Source organism: Helobdella robusta (genome assembly GCF_000326865.2).
Source record: "Helobdella robusta unplaced genomic scaffold HELROscaffold_11, whole genome shotgun sequence".
NCBI classification, from domain to species: Eukaryota; Metazoa; Annelida; class Clitellata; order Rhynchobdellida; family Glossiphoniidae; genus Helobdella; species Helobdella robusta.
The window spans coordinates 2829588-2855767 of record NW_008703617.1 but is presented as its reverse complement, the minus strand read 5'-3'; the positions used below and the strand labels follow the sequence as shown (position 1 = coordinate 2855767).

General features: G+C 32.2%; 3 protein-coding genes across 3 annotated transcripts in view; all 3 read right to left on the bottom strand.

Annotated features, from left to right (window-relative positions):
- Positions 1-1552: 1552 nt before the first annotated feature.
- HELRODRAFT_150185 (hypothetical protein) lies at positions 1553-6998 on the bottom strand (the record flags this gene model as incomplete). The annotated part of the gene is made up of 5 exons (XM_009012891.1): positions 1553-1713; positions 5723-5852; positions 5913-6163; positions 6406-6575; positions 6640-6998. Coding segments are annotated over 5 exons (1071 nt in total), but the record flags the coding sequence as incomplete, so codon positions are not given.
- A 1583-nt stretch (positions 6999-8581) lies between these two features.
- HELRODRAFT_167380 (hypothetical protein) lies at positions 8582-16984 on the bottom strand (the record flags this gene model as incomplete). The annotated part of the gene is made up of 13 exons (XM_009012890.1): positions 8582-8769; positions 9036-9148; positions 10253-10323; positions 10763-10893; positions 12458-12606; positions 12850-12957; positions 13178-13286; positions 13434-13552; positions 14472-14547; positions 14729-14859; positions 14925-15409; positions 16182-16486; positions 16927-16984. 13 exons carry the CDS (start codon positions 16982-16984, stop codon positions 8582-8584), a joined length of 2043 nt encoding a protein of 680 aa, XP_009011138.1.
- A 3364-nt stretch (positions 16985-20348) lies between these two features.
- HELRODRAFT_72038 (hypothetical protein) overlaps positions 20349-26180 on the bottom strand; it is a gene marked incomplete at both ends in the record, with an annotated part of 44359 nt that continues 38527 nt past the window's right edge. The window contains 3 exons of the mRNA XM_009012889.1: positions 20349-20484; positions 20551-20676; positions 21001-21245. Of these exons, the coding sequence (XP_009011137.1) occupies positions 20349-20484; positions 20551-20676; positions 21001-21245 (507 nt within the window). The remainder of the gene's footprint in view (positions 20485-20550; positions 20677-21000; positions 21246-26180) is intronic.

Genomic DNA, 26180 nt, shown 5'->3' with positions numbered 1-26180 from the left:
CTTTGTTTTGTACAAAATTTCAATAATTATTTATGGAATTTATTTTAAAATGTTTGTCGAAAATTGCAAAATTTTAAAATTCAAATGCTTATAAGAAAATGTTGTTTAAAATATTTTCAACTAAAATGAAATTTCAAAGAAATCTTAAAAAAATTTGTCTGATTTTGTTGAAAAATTAAAAAAATCGTATCAAAGAGATTAACTAAATTGTAAAATTCCGTTCTTTTTCTTTGTTAATTCAACTTTTAATTAATGATTTAATTTTGAAAAAAATGTAAAATAAACACGTGTTAGTTTTATTTTTATCTACTTACTCGTGAAATATAAAAAGTGTTGTTTTCTCTTTTACGAATTATGTAATGAAATGAATAAGAATTAAAAGAACGAGTGAACGAACAAACGAACGTCGTTTTGAATGACTAAACAAACAATTATAAACAAAAATCTGTGTATGGTAAGAAAACGGGAGAGAGAAAAAAAAAGAGAAGTAGAAAGAGAGAGAAAGAAAGAAAAAGAGAGAGAGAGAAAAGAAAAACAGTGAGAAAGTTTGAAAAACGACATTTCGTCCTTTATCAATACATTCACCTTTCTACGACTTTGACTAAACGCTGCTAGTTTTTTTTTAAATAATTTACCAAATAATTTGAATAAACACATCCATAAGATAAAAGTTAAAAATTTAAAAGCTTCAAGACTTTGAGTCTGCAGAAAGATTTTTATTTCTAATTAATATTTTTTATCAAAATTTTTAAGAATTTGTAAACAAACCTTCACAAAACATTTACTGATAATGCTTATTTGAACTTTGTCTTTGTTGGATGTTGACCTGACAGCTTGTATTAATAGTTTCGTATGATGTGTCTGCAATTAAACTGCGTAAGCTCTCTATTTTTTGTATCGTGTTTGATTAATTCTGTGTTTAAATGGTTTGTTTTTTTTTTTGTTTAAAAACATTATATGCTGTGAGCAGAGAAAAGTTTATAATGAGTCTAGCAAATTTTAATTTATGATAATTTCTCATTCTGCTAGATTCATAAATCAAACATTGTTCTTTCTACGTTGCCCTTGTCAACTCATCACCACGCCACGCTGTTATGTTTCATCTTTGTACAAAAATATTTTCAGCTTCTTGAACTTTGCCATTTTTTAAATTTCATGTACAACATTTTTTTTAATGAGTAAGTTATTTTATTTAAGTGTAAACAACGCAAATGACAAAAATATCTGCAAAAAGTCGGCAGTGAAAAGAAAGAACACATGAACAGCATATTAAAAAGTCGATTAAATATATTCGATAATATGGCGATGTAGAAATTGATAAATTTTTGTTATAATTCATTATCGTTAGCCTGTAAAACATCAGATTTCAATGTCAAATATGACCTGCACAGCTCTCATTTCACAAAGTTTTTAAAAAAAACTCTCAAAAAATTGTTCAGCCTATCAAATCGCATCATACGTGTAAATCGTTTTTCAAGGTTCAAGAATATAAAAAAAATTGCACGTAGGAGGAGACAGAACGCCTTTAAATGTCTTGCACGTCTACCAAACGAATGTTGAAGGAAGCAGGTTTCAACGTAACGTCGTATATCTCATCAACTATCAATTCTCTCTCATCTCCTGGCGGCAAGATTTTAAACTTCTGAACCAGACTGCTGACGAACAGAAACATTTCTTGTCTCGCTAATATTTCTCCGAAACACGAACGCTTACCTAGAAAAGGAACATTTGTAACGTTTGAAAAATTAATTTCGTGACATAAACTTTTAAAACAAATTATACGTCCAAACATTTTACAACCTAAAGAGAAAGGAACGAGCAGATCTTTGTTGATTATGTGACCATCTTCTACGAAACGATCTGGCCTGAACACATCAGGATCTCCCCAAACTTTACGATCGAAATGAGCGCAATATATATTACCAAGCACCTGGTTGTTTCATGAATTCACAATTGTTTTGAGAGTATAGTTAAGTTTTTACAAATTGAAAAACGCTACCTACAAAAGTATCGGCAGGAATGAAGTAGCCAAAGAGTTCGCAATCGTTGGTTGTTGAGTGAGGTATCGTCGTTGGGGCAGCGCTTCTGAAGCGTGTGAGTTCTAATATAAAGGCCTCAACGTACGTCAGATGTGGCTTGTCGTACAGTGAAGGCAGTCTGTCGTTGGGTACAACTTGTGAGATTTCATCTCTCATCTTCTCTTGCACAGAAGCGTTGTTCGCCAGCAGGATCAGTGACCATTGGAACATGCCCGCTACAATTGGCGTAGACAAGTATGAGAAAATTAACTTTTACGCTGAAAATTTCGTTTAAACAAGTTAGAAGTTGCCATTTGTAACAATAAAACTGAAAATGAAATGGCCTAAAAAGTTTAATTAAAATGAACCTGTGGTTTCAGTGCCAGCGATGAAGAGATCGTGGATGAAGTTCAGCAGCTGCGGTTTATCGTAACCAGGTCCCTCCATGTCTATGTATCTGTCTATGAAGTTTGGCTTCTCCTGTCTATATACAGGGTCTGTGCAGATTTCAATTTTTTCTTCAATCATTTCGGCTATCCTGAATTTTTTGAAAATACATTTTTTTAAATGTAAAACATTTATGTTAATAACAACACAGTGTAATAATATATATAAAATAAATAATAATCTCACTGGTGTCGAATGGCTAAGGAATCGTACAAAAACGCTTTGAAGTACGGTACGTATTGTAAGAATCTGAAGACTCTGAACAAGAAAAACACTTTGAAATGTTTGAACGTGTCGTGGACCAGATCAATCAATTTTTGCAAATTTAGAGCGTTCTCGTCATACCTTTCACCGAACAGAATGCCGCAAATGACATTCATTGAACAGTTTGTCAGCAAATTGGACGGCTGAAAATCTCGACCTTTAAACATTTTGAACTTCCCCATCAAATTCTCTATTTCAAACTTAATCTTGTTTTCCATGATTCGACTTCCAAGTCCAAATTCTCTCATGATGTTGAGAGACAGCTTGTGGTATTTCTTGAATTCATCGGTGAATGGATGCATTAGTATACCTTTATGAATAAAAAAAATTAAAGTTAAACCGATACGTGGGTTTGACAAAAAACAATAATTTCAATTATATAAGAAAGTTTATGAAACAAGTAAAATAATAAAAATTAAATTTTAGACCGATTATTTGAAGATAATACGCTGAAATGAACAACCTTTTTGTCCTGGGTTGAGCAATTGGTTGTCAGCTGTGAGAGGTCTGGATGAAAAATCGGCTGACTTTTTCACGAACGCTTCATGCATCGCCTCTCTACTATTCAAAACTAATCCGAATCTGAATATTTAGGAGTTGACTAAAAAACACACTGAAACATAAAAAGTAAATGAATTGGTATAAATTAAATTTGAAAAAATAGATCCTCTACAAATAATAATTGACCCCAAAAACCAAACTAACTCAGTTCCCATGTAGAAGCCAACAACAGGACCGTACTTTTCAAAGTTTTCAGTAAAAAATTTTGGCAATTTTTGAAACTTTGGTAAGAAGGGAGCTGAACCAAGAATAGGAACACTGGAAAGACATGGAGGATAGGGCAGGCCGTTCTTTCCATATCTCTTTGGACGGTTCCACAGGTAGTATATAACAGGGAAGACCCCGAAAAATATTACAAAGGTAATTGTAAAATCGTACATGTTGCTAGTTTATCTGGAAAAAACATTTAACTAATTTTAAATAGTCAAAAAAACAAACTCCGCGATTTAAAAAAACTGATTTTTTTGTTAATGTATACACATACTAGTTAATAAAGCTATAAAAAAATGGTTCGTTTGTTTTAACGTTTGAAATCTCCCGTATAACAGAATCACTTTTATAGCACCACCACCGGCTTTGTTTATAATAACATTTACATATATATACTTATATAAATGGTCATATGTCTACGTCGAAAGCTAACAAATAAAATTTTTACACTTTTCTAACAATTTTACACCTTTTTTCTTAAAAATTTGTTCATTGAACGTTTTACAGTTCCCAACTGTTCAACTTTTTAAAGGTTTTTTTTTCAAATTACATCCCAAAGTAAATAATGCACATGCACATAGTTTAGAGTTTTCCAAACTAATGAAGGACACTTTTTAAGAACTTTATTTCCACTTTTTTGTGTAACTCTAAATCATGTTCACAGTTGAAAGAATGCCGGCGAATATATGTTTTATTGTCATTTTAAAAAGTTTATTAAGCTTGTATATGTGTGTTTTTGTGTGTCTTTGTGTGTATTTGTTGTAATAGATATTTGTTTCTTCAAACTTGAAAAAATTCTCAATCAAATGTTAACGACGTCATTAATTCAAGGTTTCATTATTTTTGTGTTTACGTCTGCGTGAATTTTTACCTCAACTAAAAATTTTACAGATAGTTAAAAATTGGATGTCACAGCTTATGCGTGTGTTAGCAAGAATGTTAAGAATTTTTGTAAATTTTTATTTCAATACTTTGCATAGTTTCCAAAATATTGTCGTGTTTTGACATAAATTTATAAAAAGAAACAGATAAACATTGAAGGTTGAGTTATTTTTCATCGGGATTTCAAAAACGCCACACACGACTGCCGACCTCAACTGATTCATGAACTGGACCAAACATTAATGTCGACTTTCTTAAATATCAAGGTATTATTATTGTTTCAAATTTTTTTATTTGACAAATCATACAAAAAAATTAATTAGAAAAATAAGAGTCTCATTAGATCTCGTTTTTTATGAAAGATGTTTAAGACACCCTGATGGCCTTCCTAACCGAACTTGAATATGACTAAAAAATCTCGTCACACGTTTCTGTGTAGTGTGTAATACATCGATCAACACGTATTTATATAAGCTGTTTGTGTACTGTTAATTTCTCTGAAACTAAGAAGAGTGTAACAGACCTTTAACCTTAATTAACCTTTAACCTTAGAAACCTGAACCAAAGATATGACTAGGTACAAGTTTTTATTCACGCATTAAAGTTTTTTACAATATGAAAAATAAATTGTTACGAAAATGGATATCAAGATAGACAAATATTTCTGTCATTGAAGCTGAGTGCATTTGAATTTTATTGAATATTCGTCAGTCTATAAAATTATAAATTATTTTTTGCAAGAGCAGATTTTGATAAAATATTTTAGTAACGTGTATGACACAGTAAATCGTAAAAAAAAAGTCTCAAACCAACGTTACATTTTTACATTTCATTTTAAAGTTGTTTTGGAAAAATATATAAAATTTGAAATAAAAATGCCTGTGGAAATTTAAAATAGACAACTTTCTTTTAAGCGGTTCATTGTTAGTTTATCAATTTAATTTAATTTTATTAATTTAAAGGTCAATTTATTTTTATCTGAAAAAGTTTTTTTAGGGCAGAACAATCACATTTATTAGCATCAACGATCTATGCTGATCAGACGAACATTGAATGGGGTCGGTTTCAATGTAACGTCGTAAACATCCCCGAATTTTATTTCATCCCGACCAGCTGGTGGCAGAATTTTGAAATGTTGAACGAGACTGGCGACTGCAAGGAAGATTTCTTGTTTCGCCATTATTTCTCCAAAACAAGAACGCTTGCCTATAGAAAATATTTCAAGCTATATTTTTCGAAATATTATGTTGAAGCGTTCACAATGATTATTAATAATTACATTATTTACGATACAATTGCAATTTAAATATAATTAAAAAACCTAATCAAACTTATCGCACCTATTGAAAATGGTACAAGGAGATCCTTGTTTATAATCTGACCATCTTTTATGAAACGTTCTGGTCTGAATACATCTGGCTCTTCCCATATTTTTGGGTTGAAATGAGCGCAGTATATATTGCCAAGAACCTTTTATTGGCAACAACAATTTTTTTCAAGTTTTCATTAAAGTTTAAAAGATATACTAACAAATGTATCGGCAGGTATGAAGTAGCCAGATATCTCGCAATCACTAATCGTGGTGTGTGGAACTGAAGTAGGAGCGGCACTTTTGAAACGTATCAGTTCTAGGACAGAAGCTTCAAAATAGATGAGATTTGGTTTGTCGTTCAGTGATGGCAATCTGTCGTGTGGGACGACTCTTCTCAGTTCATCTCTCATCTTCTCTTGAATGGATATGTTGTTCGCCATGATGATGAGAGCCCATTGTAACATGCTTGCTGTATTGTGTGTGGATCAGGGTTCATTTGAACAAAATAATTAGTCGACATAATGCAAGATTTAATACAAAAACTATTTAAATACTCACTCATACACACATTTAAATGAACAGAGGTATTTATAAGCATATTGAGCAATAGTGAGTGGAACGTAAAACGTTGATGAAATTGTTTAAAATTGATTTTTGATACATTCCAGCCAGGTTTCAGTGCAAATTCAAACTCAAACTGGACTGACTCACCTGTCGTTTCCGTACCGGCCAGTAGAAGATCGTGTATCAAATGTAACAGCTGCGGTCTATCGTTAACAGGACCTTCCATCTCAATATACCTATCTATGAAGTTTGGCTTCTCTTGGCGGTAGAGAGGATCAGTGCATGTTTTTGCTTTTTCTTCCACTATCTCCAAAATTCTTACACAAAATATAGTTTTAATAAAATAAAACTAAATTAAAATGTCACAGTTAACCAACTCACCTAGTTCTCATCTGCATGGAATTTTGGACGAAAGATTTAAAATACGGAACGTGGATCAGAAATTTGAGAACTTGCAAAAAGAAGGCGATTCTAAAGTTTCTGAAGGTGTTGTGAACCAGGGCAATTAATTCTGACAAGTCTGGATCGCTTTCATCGTAACGTTCACCGAACAATATGCTGCACATTATATTCATTGAACAAATTGTCGTCAGGTCAGATGGGTTGAACTCCTTACCTTCAAACTTTTTGAAGTTTTCGATCAACTTTTCAAGCTCTAACTGTATCCGGCTTTCCATAATTCGACTTCCATACCCAAATTCTCTCATTATGTTGGTCGCCAGTCTGTGGTAACTTTTGAACTCTTTCGTGTATGGATGCGAAAAAAGTCCTGAGGAAGTGGATGTAAGGAAGTTTAATATTTTGAATGAATATATAAAACCATCCAGACCGTTAAATATTGTTTCGAAACTTGTTTTTGTTTTGTTTTTAAAAATCACAGAACTTTACCTAATTAATTTTTTAAAAAGTAAACCTTTCCTTTCTGGATTTAACAATTTATCGAAAGCCATAAATGGTCTGGTTGAAAATTCAGTCTTTATGAAAGCTTCATGCATGGCTTCCCTGGTGTTCAGTATTAACCCGAACCTGTATTATTCCAAAAAATAAATTTCATTAAAGAATGTGTAAAATTTTATCCAAACAATATTGTCTGACATTGACATTCGTCATTTCTGCACATTCATTCATGTCAATTTTTAGTCATTGCATTTGAAATCTTTGAAGTATTTATTTTTATACAAAATCGTCGCTAGCGTTTGTATTGACTCAAAAGTGTTCCCTAGGAAAAAGTAAATTTTAAAAGTAAATTAAAAAGTAAATTTCAAATTTGACTACCTAAAAAAGTAATTGAAACACAAGTGAATGAATGCAAGTATACATTGCATACACACATTCATTCGCCAAGAAACGCACGTATACTTGTATAGAGACGTGCAATAAAATCAATATAATCATATAAGTAAATACACGCACATATTCACACGCACATACACAAACACACACACATGGCCTATATAACAAATAAATATAAAAGGCATGTTGACAAACTCTGAGCCCATGTAGAAGCCGACGACCGGTCCATACTTTTCAAAGTTATCAGTAAAAAACATTGCCATCTTCTGAAACTTTGGCAGGAAGAGGGCAGACCCCAGAATGGGTAAAGAGGGCAGACATGGTGGGTATGGTAGTCCATTTCTACCAAATTTCTTTGGTCGGTTGAGGAGATAGAGAAGAATGAAGAAGCCAGTAAGGAATATTGTGAACATTGTTTGTAAATCAGTCATTTCTGTTATGTTTATTTGCTGTATTTAAAAAAAACATTTAGCAAAAATTGTTTAACAAAACGACATTTTTGAAAATAAATTTTAACTCGCAATTTTTAAACTTAACTCTGTTACGAAATGAGAGATTTCAATCGAATATAACATGCAGCATTGCATACATGCAGTGCAGTATATACTGAAATAGATGAATATTCAAACATTCTTGCTCACACAGGCTAACGTTCTTTTACTGAAAACAATTCCAAGTTCAAAAAATGATCACATAATAATAATAATACATTAACGTGTTACATAATCAGTAACTTTGTAAATGTTGTGTTATGTTTTATTATTGTTTTTAAACTTCAATTATCGTATCCATCATCTGTTATGTACATATTTTATGTATATATTGATCAAAATTATCAATGAAAACATTTTCTTGCACTGAAAAAAATGCTCTCAAATAACATTCAATTATTAAATTAGTAATAAACTTAGCATAATACGTAATCATCGTTATCACATCATCATCATTGTCATCACAGATATCACCATCGTTATCACAATATCATCATTGTTTTCCAAAATATCATGGCCATCATATCCGCCATCACCCTTCAAACATTAACGATGACCCCGGCGGTAAACATGGCGTAGGATACGACGACCCAGAAAGACGTCGACCAACAGTTTAGAATCAGCAACTTCCATTGTTCTTCATCATCGTGTGAGGCTAGCAGCCAGGATATCGGGAATTCCATCTTGAAACAAGATGCGCACACGTATATGAAGATGACATTCAATCCTGTGTGCGTGAGTGTGCGTGCGTGTGTGTGCGTGCGTGTGTGTGTACGTTTTTGTACGTTGCAAATGCGTACTTTCAAAACGTATAATGTGTTATAACACTTTAATACATGTAATGGTGTTTGAAAAAATGCTTGAGTAGAACCTTAAATGAAATTTTGTAAACATGTTTAAACTAAGGAGTCAGTTTTTGTGTACATGTTTTCAAGTTAAAATTTTAGCAAATATATTTTTAAAAGTTCTTATTACATTCTTATACATTCTTACCGGGGTATATGAAGGGTCTGCCATTCCAGAGCCTGGCCACGTCAATGGTTAGATAGGCCAGGCCGAGGATGAAGAAATTGAGACAGCACGTCAGCAGGCAGAATGTTAGAGAACTGTAGACATTTTTTCGAAAATTTTTCAATTCATCCATCCATCTATCCATCAATTTATATTAGGGATGCACCGGATTCAGGTTTTTCAAATCCGGCCGGGGCCGGACTTGGCCGGATTTAAAATTCAAAAACCGGCCGGGGCCGGAGCCGTGGTTGGATTTTAGTTACCATTTTACATGCGTTAGAAAAAATACTCACATTTACGGTTATCTACATATTGAACATCAAAAAATAACACCAAGCAAATAGTTAATTAATTCAAATATATGAATAAGCTGTGTGATACGCCAAATTCTGTACACAAAGATCAGCTTAATTTATGCATAACCCATGTTATAGCATAAAGAAAATTGTCCAGCTCATCTCACAATTAGTGATGTTAATATTATGTGTCATGTATGCACGTGCACAAGTTATTTTACAAAGATCAGCTTATAATGTATGCATAATCCATGTTATAGCACAAAGAAAATTGTCCAACTCACCTCACAATTAGTGATGTTGTTATTATGTGTCATGTATGCCTAGCCTAACCTTTAACATACCATGTTCTTCAATAATGCGATTATGTATGTATGTATGGATATATATATATATATATATATATATATATATATTATGTAGCTTTATGATCCGTCATATACAACTATATAGTAATAGTATAAACACGTGCACAAGTTCTTTTACACAAAGATCAGCTTATAATTTATGCATAACCCATGTTATAGCACAAAGAAAATTGTCCAGCTCATTTCACAATTTGTGATGTTGTTATTATGTGTCATATATGCTTAGCTTTTAACTTATTGACATAAAATTAATTGAATTCAATGAAATTTTTTTTTCTATTTATAACATTTTTAAATGTCGATAGACGCTTAAATCCGGCCCTAAATCCGGCCACCAAATCCGGCCGGGGCCGGATTTAAAAAAAAAGCCGGATATTGGCCGGAGCTGGAGCCGAACTTCAGTGCATCCCTAATTTATATATCAATCTATGCATCTATCCATTCATCTATCTACAAATAATTAAATGAATGATTGATCGAATGACTAAATGAGTAAATAAGTGAAGGAATGAGTGAACGAAAGGTCAAAACGAACCAGAGCTCCTTACTGATAGGAATGAAGCCACTCAGAGCATCACCATTGCACAAAAGTACGCTTGCTATGAGCTGGATGGGGAAAATGAGCAAATGATGATGAAAATTATAAAGAAAATTGTGATGGAAAGGATGATGGCGCAGAGAAGTTAAAGTCGACTATGATGATGTGATGCTATCGTCATGATGTTGTTATGGTTAGATTTTTACTTGACAGCTGTGGTGATAGAGCGGATAACGACAAAACATTATCATATCATCATTATCATCACCATTATCATCATCAGTACCAACAAACGCAAGGCTCCAAACCATCCATCTGACAATCCTGGCCTTGTGAGTCTCGTGCATGAGCAACATTTTTCCAAACTGATGAAGACGACGACAACGACGATGATGACGACGATGAAGATGGTGATGAAGTGAAGATGATGAAAATGGTGACGATAAATTAACGATAAAATTTAATTAAACGGAAATGAATCAACAAATAAAACGTATTAATGACAACCTGTAGACCTGCGAAAGTCACCAGTGATGAGTAAAATGTACCAAGAATGCCATTGTGATCGAACGCGATGTCATCATTTGGGAGGTAAACCTTCGCATACTCGCCGCGAACTTTCGTTACGTGCTTTTTTCCTGGTGAATTGTTTATGTTAGTTTGTTTTATATCAATTTTAAAAGAGTTATTAATGTCATATGTTAGTTTGTTTTATATCAATTTTAAAAGAGTTATTTATGTGATTACTTTGTTCTGGTGTGCATTTTGAACTACGAGTGAGTCATAACAGCAGCAAACTATAAGTGACAAACTATAACAAAACTTTCAAATGTTTGCAGGTGCATAAATACAGTTAATACTGTAACAACAAAACATTAAAATATGTGGCAAAAAAATACAAATTTTATTCCCAAAAGCCAAAAACCACAACTATTATTAACTTTTCAGAATTTATTATGAAGAAAATTCACGACATCAATAACCCAAAACGAGCTCATCCACGTATGCAAAAATGCCTCCAGTGCAGTTGTAACGTTCACCATTGTCTGATAGCCCACCTACTCCTGTGTAACCTCTTAAAATTAACACAACTCATTAACAGAAAATAACAAATATGACATCGTTATGGTTGCTTTGTTCTATTAAATTCTTAAAGCTAGTTACGAGATACGGTGTGTTAAGACACATGTGGATCACGCATTGTGAGAGGTTAGAGTTTCTTTAAATCTGTACCCAAACACTACGACGCCGAGCCAGGCGCTTCTAAACACGACAATCTCGTTTTTTTTTGTTACGTGACAGTGAAATTTCAAAATAAAATAAAATTCCTGGATAAGGAAATTGCAAGCAAGATTATAAATCATGATTTTGGTTTTAATTTACAAATGTTAATATAATTTTTATACACCATTGTAATAAATTTTAACATCTAGAGTAACTTTGACAAATTTGGACAGCGCCATCGTCATAATTTTTCCACCATCACACCATCTCTATCATCTTCAGCATCATCTTCATCATCACAACAAAAAGTTACATTGGACATCCAGGTACAGACAGAGAGTAAATGATGACAGTTGGTGTGGCGACGATGATGGCGATGACCAGCCACTCTGTCCAGAACAGAAATATGTCGCAGTACTTACCTCTTGGCCGCTGATGTTTTGTCATAACAATCAAAAATGATACAACCAAAACTTCACTGATACTTTTTAATAATACAATACTACAACTACTTTACTAACACTTGTTATTCTAACCTACGACCACTGTTTAGTACAAACAAGTCATCCAAATCGGTTACTACCACAAATGAAATATTTTAAAACCTAACGTAGACAAATTTCCTGGCTAGAGGTGCATGTAAGAGAGCGTTGGTAAGGTAGATCGTTCCAAATTTTTGCAATAAGCCTGTCTTACTTAAAGTGGTTTTGTCTTCATCTGTTGACAAAATAACAAACTATTAATATTATTATTAACAAATTATTAATATTTATATAATAATTATTATTATTAAACTAATTAAACCACACGCACAAGACCATTTAGAATCGATTTCTTTGCTATCAACATATTTTACAATATTCAATTCTTATTGAAATTGAAAACGACAATGGAAAACATCAGCCGCAACCAACAACGCTTTTAAACAATAACATAAAAAATACTTCTGATACCAGCCATACCAGCAATAAAAACAACCTTGAAGAGAGTTGACGAACATTCCTAATGTGAACAACTTCAACCAGCGTACAAATATGCCACACACGACTCCAGCTAGTCTCGTAGTCTCAGATTTGAAGATATCCTTATAAGCCAGTGTTAGTGACACACCAAGGATGAATGATAAGCTGAGAAATGTTAACATAGCGATTAAAGATTATATATAGAGATTATATAGCTACAAATAATTAAACGTTATGAATTTTGAGAGTTACGAACACGTTTTTCAATATTTAAATATTAAATTAAATTGTGAACGTAGATAATAAATTCTTTTTTATTATTTAAAATTGTGAACATAAAACATTAATAACTTGTGAAAAATTAATTCAAATCAAAACAGAAAGAAAAAACATCTGCCCAATACTGACCTTAATCCAAACGTATCTCCGTATCTGAAACCAGTCCAAGTGCTGTGCTGGAACATGGGGTAATCACCTGAACCATACATTTGAAAGATCAACATCGTTAGGCAGTACCTGTTGGAAATGGTTTTGGTTAAATCAGAAATTTATGTTTTTAAACGTGTTCGTAATGTCTTTATCGTCAATCAACAATTCAACTGTTAGTTAAAGTTTATTATTAAATGAAATTTTATGGTATTAGACTGAAGTTTATAAAAATTTTATTAAAATCAATAATTAAATGTTGTAAAATTATTGAGAGATGAAGTTAGAAATCGCAAAATGCCATAGTTACCCTCTGTAAGCATCTAAAAACTTCCACCTCCTATCTATAACACTCTTTAAATTTTGATCGTCCTCTTCCAATGTTTCGAAATTTTCAATTTCAATTTTAACTGTTGTTTCTAAAGGAGTAGTAGGTTGGATGAAAATACTTGGGCTCTGTTGAAGTTGCGGATTTTGTTGCAATAAATGCAAATATTCAAGAACATGTTTCGGGATTTGTTGTGTTTGTGATGGTTTCAGTTGCCTACGACTAGAAGATGGCTTACTTGAAGTAAGCCTATCCGTCAATGGGACGTCTAATGCGTTTAATTTGTTATCAGATGGAATATTTTTGTATCGGTTGATAGTTGCAGAGCGAGGATTTGGAACATCTGGTTGTTGCAAGCTGTTTGAGTGACATAGTTGCCCTTGTCGTTTGGGTAGTTTTTTTGGTTGTTGTAGTTTTATGATTTTATTTTGATCAAATAGTTTATTTTTTGCGAAAAGTCTTGAAATGATTGATTTTCTAAGATTTGTCTTTGCAGTTGCAGTAGCTGTTACAACCGATGTTTTTAAGGCAATTCCATGTTTGGGTTGCGTCAAAAATGTGTGAAACAAAGTTTCATTCAACTGAATGTTAAATAATTTAAATAACTCATCAAATCTGCTTTCATTTTAAAAGTTCAAAACATATTTTATCATGCCTTTATCTTAGATTCATGCTGAAGAGTTGAACGATCTTCATCATTCAAGCCGTTTGTTCCATTACAAACTGTAGGTAACTGAATTACAGGACTTGATATGGTTGTTGCTATTTTGTAAGTTCCATTCGTGCAAACGTTAGTAGCTGTCAAAATTTCATTTGTTGGATGCTGCGTGTACAACAAATTAATTAGCGTTGATATGTAAAAATTTATGTTTTTGTGTTGTTTTTGTTTTCTTCCTATTTTATTTCATATTCAATTAATTAGTTATAATCTAAATAATTTGGGCAACGAGTAACTTTTGAAAATTTACAGGTTTATGTAAAAAAATTAATTGGTAGTCAATCAAAACGATCGTAAAAATTTAACGACTGTGATGTCCTCGCTATCTCCAATTTCTTCCGAAACATTCGCGGACTTTTTCTTTGATAGACAATCATATTTTTTTCTGAAAACGCGATTATGAAGCAAGTAGTGAAAAATTGTTTGCGATATTTATTTTGAGTTTGAACATTGAAAAAAATTGGTCCATCATCATCATCTTCATCATCATCACAATAAATGTTTTAGTCATGTCATCATCATCATCATTGCATCATCATCATCATCAACAATACCAACTTCCACTTGACTATAATAACTTTGGTGGTCCATAGTATGGTAAGAGAAACGTAAAATAAAAGCACAGCATATAGGTCTGACGATAGTGGTTTAATAAATTATTTGATTGATTATTTATTCATATAAACAAACTAATGTGTTTAGTTTAATTAAATAAATAATACTTACATTCACAATTATGATTTTTTAGCATTTAGACAGTGCTTATAATAAAAAATTAATTTTATACAATAAAAAATAAATCTCTCCAAACTAACATAAAAATGAATCAGTTGGTTGGTTAAGCAGTTGAACCCGGCAACTTAGAGCCAACGTTGATTCATTTAATGACACCTCTATGTAATATTCGCCTTTGTCTAGGAAGGAATAGTCTTTCAATATGCAGGATCTGATAATGATAAGAAATATTATTATTAATATTATTATTAATATTTTTATTATTATTATAATTACCTTGAAATAATTTCATCGTCATCTTCATCATGATCCGAACTAAGCACAAGACTTATGAAAATGTCGTTTCTGTACTTGGTTTGAATGCGATGATGGCACGAGGATAAGACGGAATTGTTGAGATTAATGTCACCACTGTTACCGACATCAATGTTTCTTGTTGTCATGTTGTTGTCTTTGTTGATGTTATCAATGTCTTTGTTGCTGTTGTTGATGTTATTGTCGTTGGTGATGTTATACTTGTAATGTTTGCATCCACGCTTTCCACCAATATCAGGTTTTTTATGGTCTTTCTTGTCATTTGTTACATTATCAGTAGCAGCATTCTCTTCAATACGATTTTTAAAATTTCTAAAAAACTTTTTGAAAATGGAAGTAGTGGCAGCCGCGTTACTGTCTTCAATGAAACGCTTACGATCAGCTGATGAAGTGACGTCACGCAGATCAATCACGTGACTGAATAATTTACTCTGGAAGAGCAAGCACTGAAAGTTTCATAATATTATTTACTCATAACAGCTGTTGTATAACATACATTACGAACAACTGCAGGTAGTTTTTGTCATTGTTATATACGTAATGCTATATATTTGAAGTACTATATGTAATGTCATATCTGTGATGTAATATATGTAATGCAAAATATGTAATGTAGTCTATGTAATATCGAAACATTATTTTTGCACAAAAAAGATTTGAAATTTTCATCATCATCACTATCTTCTTTTCAATTTGAAGCCCATTAAACTTTCATTACCCAATTTACAGCCAGCCATCCCACTTAAGATGTTTCTCTCCCGTCATCAGTTAAGTACACTTTAGCAGTGCCATTCATTTGGTCGCGGCTCTCTTTTGAAGTTCATTGCCGTATTCTTTGTTTTTTTTTAACTTTTTTGTTGGTTTTTTAATTCTATTTATATTTTTGATACTCGCACCTCGTTTACTGAATAATTTATTAGTATTCTTATTTCTTGCTTTATCATTGCTATTTTTTATTGTTTTGCATTTGCGTTTGCAAGTAGCACCTTGGTTCATATCAAAGCCTTTTTAAAATGTTTCTGTTTTTATTTAATGGTCAGATGAAAAATTATTAACTCTGTAAAAAATTATATTCTTATAAATTACGAACACTTATTTAAAAAAATGTAAAAAATCACACTTGCAATCATAAACTTTAGTGTGTATATGTGTGTGAAAGAAAGGAAGAGAGAGAAAGATAGAAAGAGAGAGATAGAGAGAACCAACATGTCAATTAACCTTGTGACATTCACTAGATTTCCATTTATAAAGAACCTCGTATTTCAATCTTGGTATGTGAGTATGATTTTGGTTGTGAGCATTACTGTCTTTAGGCTGCTCATACAAATCTCTACATCCGGTATCTAACAATTCCATCTTATCAGCCTGAATTAGTAGCAAAGAACGTAAATGAGAATGATACAACTGGACGAATTCAAGGTTGACCAGCGCAGTGTTCATTTTGTAGACGGTCAGTTTGGGATATTTGAACTCTGACCTGCCCTCTACGGACAGAGGACAATGGTTGTTGGTAGCTGGCAGAACTGGTAACGGTGATATGGTGATTGCGACGACAATGAAGATAATAGTGTTTATGATGATAATGTTGACTGGGGATGGTATTGAAGTACATAGTTGGAAAAAAATTACCAAAAAGTAAAATATGACTTATTGATAGTTTAATTTAAATAAAAAATTCAAAAATTCAAAAATTCAAAATGACTAAAACACTAAAAAATAGTTTTAAAAATTTACAATGAATGATTACAATGATGATAAAAATTGAGATATTCCACAGAGAACAAAACGATGTTGCCGCTTCAGTATGATGATACGATGATGTAATATAGTGATAACAGAACGATATGATGTCATGATGTTGCTTAATGAGGAATGCAATTAACTCTCCATGCTGCAGCAAAGATGAAATAATTTTAAAATATGTCAAATATGATGACGATAAAAGATGAATCAGTTAAATAACCTCGTTCTCCAGCCAATGAGAGATTAACAAAATTAAGTAGCACTAGTGACCAGTGCATTTTATTTTCACAAAAAGTTTTTATAAAAACTAACTTGTTGAAAAATGCAAATTAATTTAAAAGATCTTGATATATTTTTCATTTAAAACTATTTAAAACATTTTTATTTAAAGATATTTGATGAACTGCTCAACAGTTTGCAGTTATATTTTCGTCATAATAATCATGCTACCATTCGACACTGGGGATATTTAAAAATCTGGTCCAAATTATGCTATAAAATCAACATGCATGCTTTGGCATTCAAATGTTCTGTCTCTCTTCTCTTTCTCTTTTCTCTCTCTCTCTCTCTTTCTTTCTTTCCTTTTTCTCTCTTTTTAAATATATTTATATATAGAAATGTTGTTAATAAACGAACGAAATAGACAACACACGCGTAACCCGGGTTCTTCGTAATAGTTGGCTTGTTGAAAATCGTAAGCACAACTATATTACATCGGTACCGTGTCAAAAATTAATTACCGAAAGTTCATTGTTGCATTTTGAAATTTGAGCTAACGGAGAATATTTTTTGATTTGTTAAATATTTCTGCTAACCTGTGAGATGATTGTTTCTAAATGAATATTAAAGAGATGGTAGATAAAAGAGTTAAAATTATATATTGTTGACAGTGTTAAATTTGTCACAAACTGTTGGTTCATTATTTACAAACTTAATTTTCTCAAAACAGCAGTAAGTCATGTTATCTTCAGTAAACGGTTTAATCAAAGAAGACATCTTGAATATAACTCTAACAAAACTAACTAATTTTTTGGTATAATAGTTAAATGTATTTTACAATTTTTTATTTTTAATAATACAAAATAAAAAAAATGAACAAAGTTTTGTTAAAGGTATTATTGCTGTAACGAAGACATTTTCGACACTGGTAAGTTTTTTGTAAAACACACAATAAGTAAGTTCACATGGTTAGTACAATAACATTTAGCGAACGAAAAAACTTTATGTTGAGATAAACACGAAACGTTTGATATTCCAGTTGATTACATTACATCCATTTGATATAACAAACAATATTTTGATTTGAAATATCTTAATAATTTTTTTGATAGTTCACGAAAAATAAATTATAAATTCTAGAGATAATTTTATAAATAAATAATTCATAAATAATTTCAGAAACAAAAATAAATAAACAAAAATTTTTAAAATATCGAGGTGTTTGGTTGTATGGACAAGAATCAACCAATGGTGAAAATACAATAACGACTAGAAATGTTAAATTTTACAAGTTAGGTAAACATCGCAATTTTTAAACAAAAATTCAACAATAATAAGAATTTATCTTTACTTTAAATATTGCTTCATGATTGAATGTCTCGAAATATATGGAAAATGAGTTAGTAATACTCAGTGAGGTAACAAAAATATTCATTTTGGTTGCAGTACTAGAATAATCAATTATTTAAATTTATTAAATATAAAACTTCTTCTCGTCACTGTCTTGATATTTTGCTACTGAAGTTTATTTTTGACAAAAAAATAATTCACCTACTAATATTATAATCACATCACGATCTAAGTCTTAAAGTAACAACGTTGGTACACGGTTTGAACAATTTGAGTGAACGAACGCGTTGAATTAGTTAATAAATTAGTTATTAAATTAGTTAAATAAATAATTAATTAATTAATTAATCAGAAAGCTAATTGATTCAGATATGCAATTAACACATATTACTAATAAAGGATTGATGTCCGTTATAAATATAGTTAAATAATAATAATTTTATAAAATCTAAACTCCATAAATAATGATAATTTCAATAAAATTTTATACAATATAAGAAACAGCCAAAACAAACTTCAGTGAATATTTCAAATGTACGTACTAATATAACGATAGAAATAATACAAATAATTTTAAAAGGTATTCAAAAATAATTTAATGTTAAAATAAACAGCGTCGCCCAGCGTCTGCTGTATTAAAACTTTAAATTAAATTTCATTTTCTGGAACTAAAGCTGACTCACCGACGAAATTGAAAAAAAAAATGAAAACATAGTGTTGCCATGTGGTGGAAAGTTTAATCCTTTGATGTCAGGGGGATTCAGACTGAGATTGTCCTAGCGTTTACTTTCCGATATATACACATTACAAGATTGTCATTGGTGTCATTTATGAATTATAATTTGGAGGAAAAATAAAAATAACGTGATTGCAAATGCTTTCGCAATAACGCCAAAACTTTCAGAAGTTGGTCAACCATAATAATTTCAAGTGCTATAGTTCAATTCCTATTCTCTACAATTCTACTATACATTATCATCTTTGTTGTCGCTATCAAGGGTGTTCGTTAATTAGATCGTTGAGTTTCTTTTAATCTCATTATTGCTTAACAGTAGAGTTAATTTATCGTCATCAAAGTTTACATCATCATCAGTTTGATCATTGTCATCATCAACGTTTTCGCCATCATCATTTTCATCACCGCCCTTCTCCTCCTTCTCTACGTCAAGGTCAAGGTCATGGTCATCATCATCGCCATGGGGTCAGAGGTCGATCTGTCGCTGCATCAATTGCTAGGGCACTTCTTGTGAGATGATGCTGCGGAGATTAGATGAAATTATTTAATTTTTACAAAAATTAAATAATTAATGTATTAATTACTTTATATAAACTTCATCATCACCAACACCACCATCATCATCGTCATCATCATCATGACGTCACCATTTTTTTGTCCCTGCCTCCAAGCCTGCCTAAGGAGGACGTCATCAATGATGTGTCACACGTCTGCGTTAGTTTTTGTTACAATTCATTTTAACGTAAATATTTTTAGGGGGGAATAAAATTTTTTTCAATTTCAATTTCAAATTTTTATTACGATGGTATGATAAAATCGGAATAAAATTTAGACGAGAGTATGGTTTGTTTGTTTCATTTCAATTATTGCTACTTATCGTTAAAAAAAAGATCGACTGACTTGAAAACTGCTGAAAGAACTACAGTTAAGATCATGTGTTGACGATGTGGTAGTGGTTGTCGCCGAGTAAGGGTTGTCTGAATGGTATCGACGTTGTTGCTGCTGCTGTTGCTGTTGTAGTTGCGACGATGGCAATGTTTGTGGCATTCGTTGATATGCAGTGGTTGTCGTTGTTGGTCGCGAGGTGGTTTGATGAGATGTTGCGGTGTCGTCGAAGCCGTTGCTGCTCATGTCATCGGTGGATGTTGTAGCTTCCTTCTGTTTTACTCTGCTTATTGATTTCTGAGTTTAAAAAATATTGTTGCATGTTTTGAAAACAAAATCATTAATCGCTTAAGTGTATAGAGTTGAAAAATTTAGGTAAAGGTTTTCGTTTAAATTTCGTAAAAAAAAAGTTATCTCCTTATTCTTCGATAAAATTTGCAGGGTATGTAATGCTATGAAAATACTTTTTTCTTAGTTTTCCTCTTCTTTTTGTAATAAGTGAATTCCAGCAGACAGACGACTAACGCGAAAAGTAGACCGCTGACCAAAATGTAAAATATGCCTGCCACGTGACTCAAGGTCAGTGATCTCTGTGACGAACCGCTCGCCTGCAATATCAAAATTTTTTTATGTAAATAAAAATCATTGAAGCACGTGCCACATCTACCTACCTTTTCAGATTCAGCAGCACACTCTCCCTTGTCGAACCACCACTTCTTATGCAATCTCTGCAGCTCGTCTTTCTCCTTCAACTGCAGCACTGCTAATCCAACTTGATCCCTGGATATTTTATTTGGAGAAAAAATTATTTTCATAGTGAAAATGTTTTTTGAGTTTATTTTTCAAAACATATAAGTTTTAAATGAATGAGTGTCTATCTAGTTTTATTAATAACGCTAGCTCAAACATTCAAAGCAGTAGTATCGTATAATATTTTATAAAGATGATGATTGTAGAGTTCGATTTTGAATAAAGGAAAGTTTTAGCAATTCGAAAAAAATTTCCTTTATCACATATTGACGAAATAAATAAACCTGATATGTTTAAGACAACATTTAGAGATGAAATAATTTTAATATTGATAAAACAATCCAGCAGTCTAACTTCAGATAATGATTGAGCCTTGTAGCCACTCCATACCCCTTCGTGTCGAGGTCAGGTCCAACCTTCATCGTGTTGCATGGTTTCTTCTGGTTGTAGTAATCATTCATGGTGGATTCGAGCAGAAATGCGTACTTGCCCTTGGAGTCTCGTACCCTCTTTACCCCTTCCTCTGTTGTCTTCACGTACACCTCCTTGTTCTTCTGCATGTACTCCCATATTTGTTTGTACTCCGTTACTCCAGACGTCTGTAGAGGGGGCAGGGGCAGGTTTTAGTTGCCGGCATGGTGTGATATGATTTTTTACAAATTGTATATTTTATGTAAATTTGGTAATTTAGTTTGATTCAATTTTGTTTTTGATTGGTTTTGAATTGACGGTAATGAATTTATTTTGAGAGTTACTTTGTTTAACGCTGTTTGGGCAACACGTTTATACAAGCAGTGTTTTAAAGTTGTTCTTTCAACTTTTTATAATAAAAACCTACCGCAACATTTTTTTGGCGTTCATAAACTGCTCTAACAAAGCTTTTTAATCAATCGTCAGCTTATTTAAACATATGTTCAATCACCCATGTAGCAATTCATTCATCCATCCATTTGTCTGTCAATCCATCCATCCATCTAGGCGCAGTCCTGACCTGGAGCAGTCCATCAATCAAGAAAAACACTGGCTAACTTCATTAGGGCCAATCACTCCCTCTCTCTCTCTCTCTCTTCCTCTCTCTCTCTCTTTCTCTCTCTCTCTTTCCGTCCAAATCCATTTCCTTCCTTCATCCGTTTCCTCCTTCCATCTTTCATTACATTGTTTATTTTCGTACTGCTATCTACGTTTAGTTATTTTTTGTTTTGCTTTAGTTTTTATTACTTTTGTTAGTTGTGTCAATTAATTTGGTAACTGCGCATATAATCTCACGTCTACCGGTTTACATTCATTCGTATTATTTTGCGTTACCAAAATTTTCACATTTTTAAACTATACTAAGTTTCATTGGAATATAAATAATGAGTTAGAAATAGATTTAGCACGGAACAACATCCAAATAACAATTTCTCATCGGTTCAGTAAGTTATAGTTCAATTGATTGCCGAAAGCATTTTGTGTTAATCCTATTACCTACATAACATTGTCAGATTGTTGAAACATTTTCTTGATTTAGTTAAAAGATATACATTTTTTTCATATTTATCATTTGTACAAATAATGCTATTTGATTATCTTCTTAAATGATGACCTCCTATCTAGCAATTGAATGAGATTCACACACTCACGCACAGCTACTTTCATTTTTTATTCACATTTTTTATCACTTCCTAATGGACGGAGCGATTTATTCATCCGAATAGAAGGAGGGATTTATTCATCCGAACAAACTTCAATCCATCCATCAGTCGTTGGATTCATGCGCTCTTCCATTCAATCATCATTCAGACATTTTCCATATTACTTTTAATACCAAAACTCTTATTTTTACACCATTCTTTTTTATTCTATTTTACATCCATCAATCACTCAACAACTCAATTTATTATGAACGATTCCCGACAATTCATAAAAAACACTTTCCATCTCTCTCAAACATCCCATAGCGTGTTCAGTGCTATTCTAATGAGGCAGCCAGACGAATGAGCAAGTGTCCAACCTTTCAAACTGTCCACTATGCTTGTTCTATGACCACGTCAGTCAAATCAACACACACACACAGACATACATATACACACACACACTCACACACAGACATACATACATACACACACACGCATAAACCAGTTGACGGCACTCTGAAAAATGTATCAATTCACTCTTAAAAAAACAACAATGAGTGAAAAATGCAGGATAGTGGTGTGGTTTTTTTTGTTGGATAAATGACATTGACCTCTATTCATCTACGTGAGCTTTTGAGGCAATGCAAATATGAACCGTGGTAGAGAAAAAATGAGAACGAGAAACAACGTGCCAGAAGAAACGAATCCATTTTGTGGCGGCTTCTTTTTACAAAACCTTTTAGGGGAAAAAATCTCAATTTTCTGAGAGATAAATGATAACTGCAAAGCATTTTGAAAAATTCCTTTGTTTGCTTTGCCCAATTTCGAAGATTGAGACAGATGTGAGAATACGGTTGCCTGAGTATGATGTTACGAGTTCTTGCTACCTTCTTACCTGTTTCTACTTCACGTTACGGCAGGCGATATTTTTTTTAAGATTTAAGATTGAAAAGTTATCAGTGCCATTAATTTTTTATTTTGCAGTTATGTATACAAAAGTTATTTAGCGAAATTTTCAATTAGAATCTAAATAGATTAAATGTGTTAAAGTGACAACAAGTATAATTTGCAACTACAACATGCACTTAAAATTGAAAATTATTTAGAAATTTCATTAACAAAGTACCTTATTTTATGCTTAATTTCCAAAAATTTTTATTCGAAATCATGTGTTTGTTTCAAATTTAAACAAATTAATTATGTCTTGTTTCATAATGTCTCAATTAGTTTGACACAACCACATTTAATATAAGCAGATGCTAGATGGATGGACGATAAACTGTTATAAAAACTGATAGATGAATGAATGAATGGATGGATGGATGGAATTGCTCTGCCATCCATTATTTTATAATGATATATAAAAAATTGATCACAGGGCAATCAGTTGTATACAGGTATAGTTTATATATATATTCATAATAAGAATTTATAATAGACAATATATATTGTTTAGGTAGACTGTTACACATGCAAACATCGCATCACGAACTCCAATTATTACAGACCATGCGCTTGTCAAAAATTCTCAAAGAAGAAAAGTTAATTATGACGACGACGATGAAGAAGATGATGATGATGAGGTCAAAGGATGACGACGATGATGAAAAAGAAGAAGAAAATGATGATGACCATAATGATGATAATAGTGATGATTTTTGAAGGATGACTTAAAAAAATGATGGAAAAACCAATTGTAATAATTTTATTGTCATTCTGGTTATTGCTGTCATAATAATAATAATTATTATAACGTTTTTTAATTAATAATAATAATCGTTATTATTGTGCTATCCATAATTAATTCTATTATTATGCGAAAAGTTTGAACTGCTTTGACCTGTGTGTGATTTAGAAGCGGTGGTGCAAGTAATAACGATTGTAACGTATGGCGTTAATTGCGGTGAGGACGACTACGATGATGGCGATGATGAAGTTAGTGAAGGAGATGACGAAGTTGGTGACTACGATGATGCTGACGATGATGATTTAACGTGTGAATTAATTGCAATCAGGAGATGATGACGAAGACGACGACGATGATAATGAGTATGGTGATATTAATGATGACGAGAATGACGACCATTAACCACTACCGCTAATAATAATATTACTGCTACTACTACTGCTACCACTACTACTACTACTGCTACTATTACTACTACTACTACTACTACTACTACTACTACTACAACTACTACACAATGATGAAAATGGTGATGATTAAAATATACGTGATGATGATGACGATGATAATGAACATGAAGATAATGATAAAGATGAAGATAAAAGATAAAATGATGATGATGACGACGACGATGAAGTCCAGATGATTATGATGGATGGCGCTCATCACGTCTATTATTCATTGCATGGGCCAATTGAATTCTTTTTAATTACATGAATGCATTAACACCACAATTACTACTGCTACTACTACCTACTACTACTGCTACTACTACTTCTACTACTACTACTACTAAAAAATATCGTAACACTAAACATGTTTTGCCTAGCCAATGGTCTAAACTATTGAGGATGTGTAATACCGACGCATATGTATGTATGTATGACTACACCGTCATAAACAAAACACGCAGAAAGGACAAATTCAGCCTAGAAATAAACTGGATTTGACAAAATAATAATGATAATATAACAATAATATATTGAAAAAATCATGCAATCCACATGGCAGTTCTTTTAACTACAGCAGAAACAATGGCAATAATGATTGTTATTGCTGCGATAGCTACAGGCGCTTATTATAAATCAGCTATTACGATTTCCACAAGTACACTGCGTTCTTCTCTTTCCCATCAAATGTTTTTTTCGCTACTGCTACAGTTGATACTACTACTAAGTTTGTTGCTGCTGCTGCTACTACTGCTACTACTACTGCTGTTATAAAAAAATTTTCTTTAACTGCCATCTTTTATAAATGATGATGTTAGTTGCGTCGGAGGCCAAACTTAAAGTTTCTAAAAATTTTCTAATTTAATATTAATATAAAATATTTAGAACATAAAAACAGATTTTCTTATGAAAATGTTGAAACATGAAGTGCAATCGTAGCCTATACTAATTCTGCCAAACAATTTTGGCGAAAAAATCGGGAAATGGACATTAAACTTTTGCGAAATAAAAAGGTTTTGAAAATACAAACATTTTCAAATAATTGTAAAGAAAAAATGCTTGATTTACTCATTTTAAACGTATTTATAGTCGAAGTAGTAGTAGTAGCAGAAGAAGCAGCAGCAAGAGTAGTGTAGTAGTAGTAGCTTTAGTTGTTGTCGTAGCGGTATAAACAACAGTAGTAATTTTAGTAGTAAAATTTGCAGTAGTGGTATTAATGTTGATAATAAGAATAATCCTAATTCTGATTCTGTGAGCAGAAAGACAGAGAGATACAACCGCGTAAATCAATCATTGGGATAAGCCGACTTCACTATGCCGTATTATGGTTTATATGGCTCTCTACGATGTTTCAGCTCTGGTTCTTCTTAAGATTCTCGTGGCTGTTTTTGCTGTTTTTGTTTTTTGTGGTTGGTTTAGCGGTGGTTGTGATTGTTTTTAGTGCCTATTGAAAAAGCAATCATTTACAAATTGGAGATAGAATTTGTTAGTTGTTGTATTTTTTTAAATTTAAAATTAAATATTAAGAGTCAATGCCAACTGCTTCTGTGAAATGGGTGGTCACAACAATCATAAGAAGCATGAAGTACGATGAATATGTGCTGTTGTTTGTTGCTTATGAATGCAGGGAGCGTGCATCTCATTTTAATTGTGACAACGAAAGACTTTTAAATCCAATCCGGTCTGCAGTATATTTTCTGCAGTTTTTATTTATGTTGGTGAGTTGTGGTATTTTTTTAATTTTTTGGGGTTGATTGTTTTGAAATGTTGATATTTTTACAA